At 41.2% G+C, this 11,484-nt stretch overlaps 1 protein-coding gene across 1 annotated transcript; it reads right to left on the minus strand.

Annotated features, from left to right (window-relative positions):
• Positions 1 to 1,215: 1,215 nt before the first annotated feature.
• Positions 1,216 to 6,140, minus strand: LOC140937536 (uncharacterized). Its single transcript, XM_073387098.1, has one exon. It carries the CDS (start codon positions 6,138 to 6,140, stop codon positions 2,331 to 2,333), a length of 3,810 nt encoding a protein of 1,269 aa, XP_073243199.1. The 3' UTR covers positions 1,216 to 2,330.
• Positions 6,141 to 11,484: the final 5,344 nt, after the last annotated feature.

Below are 11,484 nucleotides of genomic sequence, written 5' to 3' on the forward strand. Positions count from 1 at the left end.
AGGACGATCGAAGGCCATCCCAGAAGTCATCACTTTTTTGCCAGTAATCGAGAATAAATTCGCCCCGGATGGCGCTGAAGCCGAAAAACTAATACACAAATGTTCGCAGCGCGTGTGGGGGTTATTTGAAATTAGAGAAAGTCCGTGACATCAAGTTTTCGAAGAGATACTTTGTCTTCGGGGAACTCTTCTAGCTTCTCAATGCCGCAAAATCAAGAGAAAAAGCAGATACCAAGGTAAGGTTCGCTTTACAAATAAAAATCATCCATTTATGTGGCTTGTTTGCAAAACACGCGCAAAAATTCTATTGTCTGACCCAGAGACATCGCTGACGACCCCGCGTCTCTTGCCTTTGAGGCGATCGAGAAGATCATATGGAAACTACCAATCGTCCCAGTCGTCCGGATCGTCTCGAAATATTTTGAAACGACTGGGGCGATCGGGACGATCCGGACGATCATATGGAAACCAAGCTTTAATCCGCTGCAGTCATAGGTTTTGTCCAGGAGATTCAACAGACAATCAGTTGGTTTACATACTACACAAACTTAACGACGCCTTCGAACGCGGCAAAGACTGAAGTTAGAATGGTTTATCTTGATATTAGCAAAGCTTTCGACAGAGTGTCGCATAAAGGGTCTTCTGTTCAAATTGAAGTCAATCGGCATCAGAGACCCTCTTCTAGGTTGGCTTACGAGTTACCTCTCTCATCGCAAGCAACGAGTGGTTATTGATGGACAGTCATCGAACTGGAGCAATGTCTCTGATGGTGCACCTAAAGTCTCACAACACACTCATCTACAGGTGTTGTTGCGACAACCTTTCATGGAGGGCCCATATCTTTAAGATTTATGAGAAAGCTTCGTTGAGCCTCAATATTCTGAAAGGTATGAAGTACAAGGCCGGACAGGACTACTTTAAGAAAACTGTACAAATCCTTGGTGGGTCCTCTAATGGAATACGCTGATGTGTTATGCAATGGATGTGCTGAAAGTGAGAGCGATCTCCTCGAGCATGTGCGCTGTTGGGGTATGAATTTGCATGTACGTCCGAGGGTTAAAATTAATTTCTGCTGTTTACATTAAATTCTTAGAAGAGTGTGAGGGAAATATAAGCAAAACTTATTACGATGACTTATACTCTCTAGTTAGATTTTTAATTATAAGTAATAATAATAATGTATAATTATTTAAAAGGCACAAAATAGCATTTAAATATATGATCTAATGCGCCCATAAGATCAAGATGAAGTTTATCTGTATAGTAATTCCTCGAAATATTATAACCAACCTCTCCTTCTTTGTTTTCCAAAAGGTGTTTTCCACTGATTTCACATCCTTTTAATTCAATTACTGAAGCACAACTTTGCCTTTTCGATTTATTCAATGAAAAGGTTCTTTAAGGTGGCGTTATTAACTTTTTCAGGTCCAAGTTTGAGCATTAACAAAGTCGCCGTTAACAATGAAAAAACGACTACCACAGCTTTATGAGACAAAGATGAAAATTTATTTTGAGCAAAGTTACGTTGACATCGGAGTCGTCATAGCAACGAAATGAGGTGATCATCTGTTTTACTTGCAGTCGTATTTCTCAGCACTGGTATTTTTTTTCACAATCGCTTACGGGAGCTTTTGTTCCTCCAATAATTGCCTCAATGTTGGTCAAGTTTACGCAAAATCTATATATGAAAGCGTTTTCGAAGTGGGGAATAGGAATAAGTATTCTCCTCTCATTTTAGCAGACATCAAGAGCCTATTATAAGCTCCTACATGCATTATGTACTTGTACGTATTAGGCAGTTAACTATAGATTCAATTTTTGTCAATTGGTCAATTGGTAACAGTAAAGGAAGCCGAGATCGAGTCCACTCGATCTGTTACACCAGACGTTTGCGCATGTGCTATGGTAATGTCGACCGCCGTACATGAGTTTGCTGTCACTATGTTTTGACGATTCTGGTGTTGTCTTGTTCACGTTTAACAAACAAATCCCGCAAACTACACTGCCATCCTCAGACGCTGAAACATGATGCAAGGTAGTTTCATTACTGAAGCATGCACAACTAGCTTTGCCTTTTTGACCTATTCAATGAAAAGGTTCTATTAAGGTGGCTCGATTGGATTTTTCAGGGCCAGTATCTCCCACTGGGTCTTCGTTTTAGTCCACTAGTCCTTGCCTTTAGTCCACTCGGTCTTCGTTTTAGTCCATTAGTCTTAGGTCTGAGGTCTCTGTTTTAGGAACAAACCGATCGTTATACAGAAAACTCGGGTAAATCTTGTGTATGAGGCTGTTTGAAGCCTGAGATTAGATAGTTCCTTGTAAAGCCAAAATCAGTGTTCGCCGTCGAACTTCTCGTGGCTGGCTAAGGTACACTCATGATGCTCCTTTGCTTGCTCAAAGTCGCCTAGTTGCCTGTAAATTAAACCTAAGTCAATCTGGGTGGTTGCAACATCAACATGTTTATCGCCGAGCTTCTTTACAAGTATTTCTAAAGCCCTTTGATGAAACTCCTTGGCTTGCTCAAAATGGCCTAGCTGCCTGTGAATTACCCCTAGGTTATTGTAACTAGCTGCAACATCAACATGTTCGTCGCCGAGCTTCTCAAGACGGATGCCTAAGGCAAGCTGATAGTACTCCTTGGCTTGCTTAAAGTCGCCTAGCTGCCTCTGCAATTCACCTAAGTCACTGTAAGTGGTTGCAACATCGACATGTTCATCGCCGAGCCTCTTCAGACGTATGCCTAAAGCGCGTTGATGAAACTCCTTGGCTTGCTTAAAATAGCCTAGCCTCCTGTGAATAACCCCTAGATCGTTGTAACTGGTTGCAACGTCAACATGTTCGTCGCCGAGATTCTCAAGACGGATGCGCAAAGAACGTTGATGATACTCCTTGGCTTGCTCAAAGTTACCTAGCTGCCTGTCAGTTATTCCTAACTTATTGTAGGTGGCTGCAACATCAACATGCTCATCACCGAGCTTTTCCAGGCGGATGGCTAAAGCACGTTGATGGTACTCCTTCGCTTGTTCAAAGTCGCCCAGCTGCCTCTGAATTTCACCTAAGTTATTGTAGGTATTCGCAGTATCAACATGTTCCGCGCCAAGCTTCTTAAGGCGGATGGCTAAAGCGAGTTGATGGTATTCCTTAGCTTGCTCAAACTCGCCTTGATGGCTGTGAATTACACCTAAGTTATTGTAGGTGGTTGCAATATCAACATGTTCGGCGCCAAGAGTTTCAAGATCAATGGTTAAAGCACGCTGATGGTACTCCTTAGCTTGCTCAAACTTGCCTAGCTTGCTGTAAATTGAACCTAAGTTATTGTAGGTGGTTGCAACATAAACATGTTTGGCTCCAAGCTTCTTAACATCGATGGCTAAAGCACGTAGATGATATTCCTTGGCTTGCTCAAAGTCACCTAGGTACCTATGAATTGAACCTAAGTTATTGTAGGTGGTTGCAACATCAACGTGTTCGGCTCCTTGTTTCTTGAGGCAGATGGCTAAAGCTCGTTGGTGATATTCCTTGGCTTGCTCAAATTCTCCTAGGTGGCTGTGAATTACACCTAAGTTATTGTAGGTGGTTGCAATATCAACATGTTCGGATCCTTGCTTCTCGAGGCGGATTGCTAAAGCATGTTGATGATGTTCCTTGGCTTGCTTAAATTCTCCTAGGTGGCTGTGAATCACACCTAAGTTACTGTAAGTGGTTGCAACATAAACATGTTTATCACCCAGCTTTTCAAGATCAATAGCTAAGGCACGTTGATGATACTCCTTTGCTTGTTCGAAGTTCCCCAGCTGCCTGTGAATTTCACCTAAGTTATTGTAGGTAGTTGCGACATCAACATGTTCGGTGCCAAGCTTTTCAAGATAAATGGCTAAAGCACGTTGATGATACTCCTTGGCTTGCTCGAAGTCACCTAGCTGGCTGTGAATTGAACCTAAATTATCGTAGGTGGTTGCAACATCAACATGTTCGGCGCCAAGATTTTTAAGGCGTATGGCCAAAGCGTGTTGATAACACTCTTTGGCTAACTGAAAGTCACTTAAGTCATAGTGAATGTCACCTAAATCATTGTAGGTCCCTGCAACATTAACGTGTTCGGCGCCTAGCTCTCGCATCTCAACCGCGACCAATCGTTTAAAGCATCTTTTTGCCACGTTGAATTCACAGTGCGCTCTGCAAGTCTGGCCAAAATTTGCAAATGCTTTTAAAATGCTTTCATCATAAACTCGAGATAAATTTTCTTCCTTAAACACATTATGAGATAAGACTTTTAAATGCGGCACGATGTGTATTGTGTCGAGTGCCTCTATCTCTGATAATGAGATATCGACTAGAAATTGGTTGAATACTTCAATAGCTCTGTTAATAACCTCTGATTGTTGGCTCTCTTTATAGTCTGTCAGTAATGACTTGACAGCATCGTACACAACCTGATGTACTCGAATGAAAATGCTATTCTCATAATCTTCTAAAAGCAGCAGTGAGCACCTTCTGATTCTCAAAGAAATCTGGTCATTGTCCATTTCGTGTACTCTCTTAACGTAATCGATTGCTATGCTCAGATTTAATGGTTGTGGTGCACATTGAGAGAAGAAATTGAACAAGTGTTTAAGAGTCTCATTTGAGTTAATTTGTGTTTTGACGGCTAAAGTTATTGCTCTAGTCATGGTGTTTGGGTAAACTGGGTTGGTTTCAGCAAGAGTTTTCTCCGTAGTGTTTCGTTTGCCTTCTTCTAATTTCTTTAGGAGTTCTTTCCAGCCAAAATTTCTTTTATTTCCTGCTTGACGAATCTCTTTCACATAGATAGCAGCGCTTGCTAAAGAAAGAGGCTGATAGTCCAGTTTTTCTGCAACTTTTCCCTCCATCTCAACGTCGGTGATCCCAGAAAGTTTGGCCAATAAGAAACTGGCATCTTCGGGCTCCATACCTTTGCTTACTGAGATGTGATTGATGAAAGTGGTTGTCAAGGGGATAGATGCTGTATCTTGTGTTGTGATTAGCAACTGACCCTTTACCCAAGCGTCGTTTCCAGACTTTGGCAGAGAATCAGTGATAGAAGAGACGCAAGTAACGTTGTCAACCACTAGTAGCCACGACGTGTAGAGGTTGATTTTCGCGCTAATGAGCATCTTGAGGTTAGCGATCTTTTCCTCAATCGTCCACTCTCTAGAGCTGACGATTCGTACTACTGAATAATCCGGGCACTTAAGCTGGCGAGCAAAGGAGGTATATGACTCTAGAAGTGAATCTGGACTGGCGGCATTCACGGTCATTACAAATGAAGAAGCGTCTGGCACTTCTTTGCTTTCTTCGAAGAACTTCCTGGCAACAAGGCCGGCAAGCTGCGATTTTCCACTTCCAGGATTCCCTGAGAGGTACAGAATACTCAGTCTATTATCATTAGCCTCCTTTAGTTCCCTCAACTGTTGCGTTAGCTTACCAACCTCACGCTCACGAACCCCAATGTCGTGAGAAGGTTTAGGCGAGAGAATACAGAAAGAAGGTGCATCGTTCATGAGCTGATGTTCAAGAACACTTCTTTGATCCTCTTTTTCTTGAAGCTGATCTTCCTTTTCTTGAAGTTCCTGTTTCAGTTCTTCAACTTCTTTCAGGATTTTTCGTAAGTCTTCCGTCGGGAACGTTTTCTGAATTTTTATATCTTGAATTTGCACCGTAGGAAGACCAAGCGCTTGAAACGCAGCATGAACTTTGCTAATGGCAGTGTGAAAATCCTTATCAGAGAGATTTCCTTGTCGTATGTGAGCAAATTCCTCGTTTCTAAATATTCTAAGATCATCTAAAGTATTCCGGACCGTTGCATTAAGGCTAGGCCCGACACAGTCTGAGAAAAGAAGGGCGTAAAATAGCATTGTACAATCCCATTCCCCTCTATCTCCGTTTTTCATGGTAGTCAAGAGGTGAGCATTTCTCTTCCTGTTTCTTGGAGACTCCGTGTTATAAAAGTCCACTCCATTTTGCAGGTCATCTTTCCATTCTCCGAATGGAGTTGATTTGTACTGTTTGTCCCATTCTTGTTTAAAAATTACCCTCAGGCCCTCCGTTAGTATGCTAGTTGTTACATAACAAATTCTGAAATAGTTTAGCTCTTCGTTGTTATATTCTTTTGAATGGGCCATACTTGAGGCTTGGAAGTCAACCTTTCGGAAAGATAAATCTCCTATTAGAATTTACAATGATCACAGACAAAAGTCGTTGGCAAGGTTGTACAACTTAACAGTAGTCCAATCTATTCCTAAAAAAGGAGAGCTTTCTCTTTTGCTAAATATCCCCCGTTCCCACTATTCAATGGTGGGATATAACAGAATAAGTACGCGCACAAACATTAAAGTTTTGCTCAACATTGGGCCAGGGGCGAGGGGAGGAAGGAAAAAAAGAGAACAATAGTAGCAGCCTTCCCAACACTTTTGACGGTAGCTTAAAGGGTCGAGCCTATGACCTTCTGGTTACTACTCCAGAATCTGATGTTCTACCACTTAGCTACAGGAGATTCGCTGGAGCTATATAAGGCCACCGCACTAGGTTCATGTGATAAACATCCTGCACACTGCCATGATTGGAATGTCGACTTGTGCTATACATGTGCAATGATCAGAGGCACCCGGCAATAGTTATTTCCTAAATACATAAAAACACTTTTTTGGTTATCCACAGTACATTTAGATCTCGAGAAATGCATTCTGAGTGGCGCTTTAAAACTAGTATCTGTTCGGTCATCCTCACAGGGGAACTTGAGTCTTTTCGAAATTACAAGGAGCATTATTTTCCGGAAAAATTAAAAGATGCAATTTAACGTATCACGAAAGTGAGAATTTTCTTGATTCCCCTCTCTCCATCACATTTTTTAATCCGAAATTTTAGGTTCCCTTTTTTGTACGAAAAAGACCCTAACCTTGGCAGTGAAACATGAAAAATTAAAGTTCAGAAAATCGTAGGGAATTTATTACACGAATGGAACGGTCCTCTACAAATTTTTACCCGTCCTCAAGAAATAGAAAATTGTAGGCAATATTTGCTTCTCCGAACAGATATTTTACAGAAAACAATCGATGGGTGCCCCTGAATGACAGAAATGTGATGGTAAATTTTGAGCATGGTAAATACCTGAGGAAGCTGTTTTTTCAATCAGTGACACAGGCTGCTTAAAAGAAAAGATCCGAGTACTCCCAATAAGCGTCGAAACTATGACCCTCTGGTTATTACTAGTGTGCCACTAAGCAAATTTGGACATTCTAGTCCTAACAGTATGCAGGATGTTTGTCATACGAACCTAGTTTTAATGGAACAGTTTTTAGTGGTTGCAAACGTGGCAGAGTTGACTCCTATTCTTTTCAGTTATTTTTTTTGCTTTGGCTATTCCTCAGTTATTTGATTAAACAACGCAGGATATTCTCGTGAGTCCATTTTCTAGGATTTTCGTTCCCCGTGTTTGGAGTGTATATTCCGCTATTCTGCCTTTCAAGTCCACTGGTCATTCCACAACTCTTGAAAGTAGGGCCAGCCGTCACCAATGGACCCCAAACCATTTGTGGAATTGAAAACATTACGTAGTGTTCAGTTTTCAAAAGACTTCAGCGTGCACATTTTTAGCCTGTTCCCGCCTTCATGAAACTTATAGCGCAGTCGTCCAGTAAAAGGTGAAGAGAAAAACTCGAGGGGGCTGATTTTTCCCGCTGCAGCCCGCTTTCTCAAATCGCCCGCCTCTTACTTTTGCTTGTCTTTTATAATACTGGCGACGTTCCTATTATCTGAGAGCCTAGTGCAATCTATCTTTTTTATGCTGCCTAATAAAGTATTTCACTTTGTGACGCTTGTCGAATTACTGTCAAATCGCTTGTCCTCCTCTTGTTCCCGGATCCTTTTTTCATCGATTTTTATTTTATGGCTCGCTTCGCACTAGGGCCATAAATCTATAGCCACAGCGTTTTTGAGCATGGTAAATACCTGAGGAAGCTGTTTTTTCAATCAGTGACACAGGCTGCTTAAAAGAAAAGATCCGAGTACTCCCAATAGACTCCCAATCATTGGTACTCCCAATCATTTTGATGATTAGAGCATCTAATCATCAAATGGTAGACAAAAAGAAAAAACTGATTTAGCTTTTATAAGCTTTCATATCTGAATTGAAATTTCTCACTAAACCTGGGTTATCTTAACCCTGCTTTGAACAGCCCGGCCCAGGAGGTCAAATGATAATATTTTATGGCTCGCTTTGCACTTGGACCATAAATCTCAGTATAGATGGATTTCACAGTGACGTCATCAAATTGTGACATCAAAATAGCGAGGGTTTTACGAATTCTTATTTATACTAGGTTAAAGATAAACAAAAAGAAAATCTTTCTACAAGTTTCCATTCCCGTAGCATGTTTCATTTCGAAAATACAGCAATTTTCACAGTGTGTGACACCAAAATAGGAATGCTGTCTGGTTGGAAAAAAAGGCTCTCCTCTTGATTTTCAGCAGCATAATTATTTCAAGTATTAGAAGATATGTTTATGCGCACGTATGCTAGTTCTCGAGTGAAAAGAAAGAGCTTTTATTGAAAAATTGAACTCCAGATGTTTTTGTTGATTTCCGGCGGCCATATTCACTGTGCACCAAAACGGTACACCGATATGGCGTCTCCATACAAAGCTCTACAAAGGTGCGTGAAACTTTTCGGCAAATAACTCGGAAACTGTGGGCCACAAAGACCTGAGACTTAGACAAATTGTTTATATATTAGTCTTTTATAACATTTCACTTTCTTGCCTTCTTCCACTGGACTGTTTCCAATTTATTTTTTTGGTTGCGTGACAGTGAAAATATAGCCACAAGGCATGGTCTTCTCGGTCCGTACTGTAGATTATGGAGGCTAACAAAGTACGAACGTGTCTCTAATAAACCAAGCTATTCAATTCCAAAAATGCCATCTCTTTAACATTGTAAAATAGAAAGTAAAACAGGGAAAAGACTGAAACGTCAACAACGCATTACGTTTTGTCGTATACGGAAAAAGCGAAAGTGATTTATATGCACATGAAAGCAGCACACTACTAAATCACGAACGCGACTGTTATCCAGGGGGATGGCAGTGAATTATATTCTATATCTGTGAGTCCATATGAACACTTTTGTCCTAAGAAATTTGCACAAATGACTTTTGGTTAAGATAACACTGAGTGAAACGAAGGAAACGTGCTGAAACCTCCAAGATAAACCCCAGAATTGTCCGTATTACGTCGTTATAACCGACTGCTTCCGTGTTGTGAAATTGTCGCTAACAGAGGGTATGGTTTTCGGTGAAGCCTACAGTGGAATATTTCCCTACTTTGTTTATGATAACCATATCCTTATTACTAGATAGAGAGAGCGATTTGACTTTGGCACGTTGCTGCGCAAAACAAGCTTTATAAAATTACAGCACTCATAAACATGCTTGGAGTACCTCTCCTCCCGGATCCAAAACAGATAAAAAAATGTATCTAGTTGCACTGAGATAAAAGCTAACCGACTACAATTTCAATTGTTTGTACTTACGATTGAAACTTCAACGCAAGGATCCAAGTAAGCTTTTACTTTAAGACGCAAGCTAAGAAGGTCCAAAGTGAAAGCCATGTGATCTCGCTGGTGATCTCGTGACGCGTGTTTGTCAGCTGGTTTACATTGTATTTTATCATCCCGATTATCATGTTACAATAGCTGTGGTCACACTACAGACTTTTACCGAGGTAAAACCGATTTACCTGAGGCAAATTCATCAAAAATTCATCTCGGGTTTTGTTTTACCACAGGTAGCCCAAGCTCGAAATATGAGCATCGGCGAGCATCGGCATTGTTGCGTAACGTTCAAAATATAAGGATTTGTATGGAAAAAAACCCTATCGTTTCTGTAACCTACGAAAATGAAAGGATTTCAATAAAAAACAGCTTACCTTACTTAAAATGTGTGTTACGTCTCTCCTGTGTGGTCCACGCGCCGATTTATGGCTGTTTTATGGGTTTTTATGTAAACGGTTTTCTCTCTATATAAACCCATACAAATCCTTATGTTTTGAATGTTACGCAACAATGCCGATGCTCGCCGATGCTCATATTTCGAGCTTGGGTACCTGTGGTTTTACTTAGGTAAAAATTCTGGGAAGGTCACACTACTGATATCGGCTCCCAAAGTTTTCACGCCAGTTAAATTTTTCGGAGCGTAAATTCAAGAAGGCAAAATGCCCAGGGGATCTAGCTGATCAAAGAGACGTTTTTTTTCCTTTTATCTCGCTGTTATTTCTTACGCTAATTCAAAGTGCAAGGTGAAGAAAGGCGAAGACGTGGACGACTCGTGCCCCCAAAATTTCTTTCACAGCGTGATCTATGCCCGGTTCTGTCATCAAGACCTTCGCCGATGAGCGTCTATTGGCTAGCAACCTCCGTATTTCATTTTTCCCTAGCTGTTGCTTTGGGGTAGCTGTCAAGGTAAACTCTATTGTTTTCGAGACATATCCAAGACCCAGACGATAAAATTTCCCCGAGGTGAGTTACCTACAAGTGTAGGGAAAAATCGGTCACACTTAAAAAGTCAAGTTCCCCTAGGTAAACTGTCAACAAGTCTTGTTTACCTAGGTGAAAAGCCTGTAGTGTGACCACAGCTAATGTTTCTGGATATCCTGAAAACTGACTCAGTGCGTCACGTGAGTGGTACATTCGCTGGCTTCGGCAATCTCAAGTTATTGAGCGGCTCTAGCGGGATAGCAGTCAGTTGTAATGTTCAGTTCTCGCAGTATGTCCGCATTCGGAGTTTTCAGTTTTTTCGTTTCATATGCCTATTTTGTCCTACGCTGTTTAGTCTTCGTGCTTCCTAGTTTTATTCGACATGCAGAGTCAGTGCATGAATTTGCTTTACTAGCATGCTGCTATTTCCGTTGGGTTTTTTGAGGTACGTATTATTATAAGTTGCTGCATTTTCATGTCTGAACTATTGTTTGGCTTCCGCTTTCACTGTTTTTTTTTTTTAGCAGTACCCATAGGTTTTTGTTCTAAGGAGGGAATGTGTTTTGTGGCTCCAGAGTAGAACTTTTTTACGCAAATTTTTTTTTTCGTCTCCTGACTCTGCTGAGCGCGTTTATTACCAGGGTCTCGCTAAATTTTTATTACCCACTGGTCTTGTTTTGTGGCTCCAGAACAGAAGTTGTTTTACGGCCAATTTTTGTTACCCGACTCTCTCGAGCGTGTATTGAAACCAGGGGCTTAATTACACTAAATTTTTCACGCCCTGGTCTTGTTTACCATGCGTTTTGTTGCTCCAGAGCAGAAGTTGTTTTACGGCCAATTTTTTGTTACCTGACTCTGTCGAGCGTGTGTTGGAACCAGGGGCTTAACTGCGCTGAATTTTTCACGGCCCTGGTCTTGTTTACTATGTGTTTTGTGGCTCCAGAGCAGACTCAGGTTGATTTACGGCCAATTTTTGTTACCTGACTGTATCGAGCGTGT

The sequence above is a fragment of the Porites lutea genome, chromosome 5 (assembly GCF_958299795.1).
Source record: "Porites lutea chromosome 5, jaPorLute2.1, whole genome shotgun sequence".
Lineage (NCBI taxonomy): Eukaryota > Metazoa > Cnidaria > Anthozoa > Scleractinia > Poritidae > Porites > Porites lutea.

Coding starts and splice junctions, on each gene's coding strand:
- LOC140937536 (XM_073387098.1), bottom strand. CDS start 6,140: ATGGCCCATTCAAAAGAATATAACAACGAAGAGCTAAACTATTTCAGA.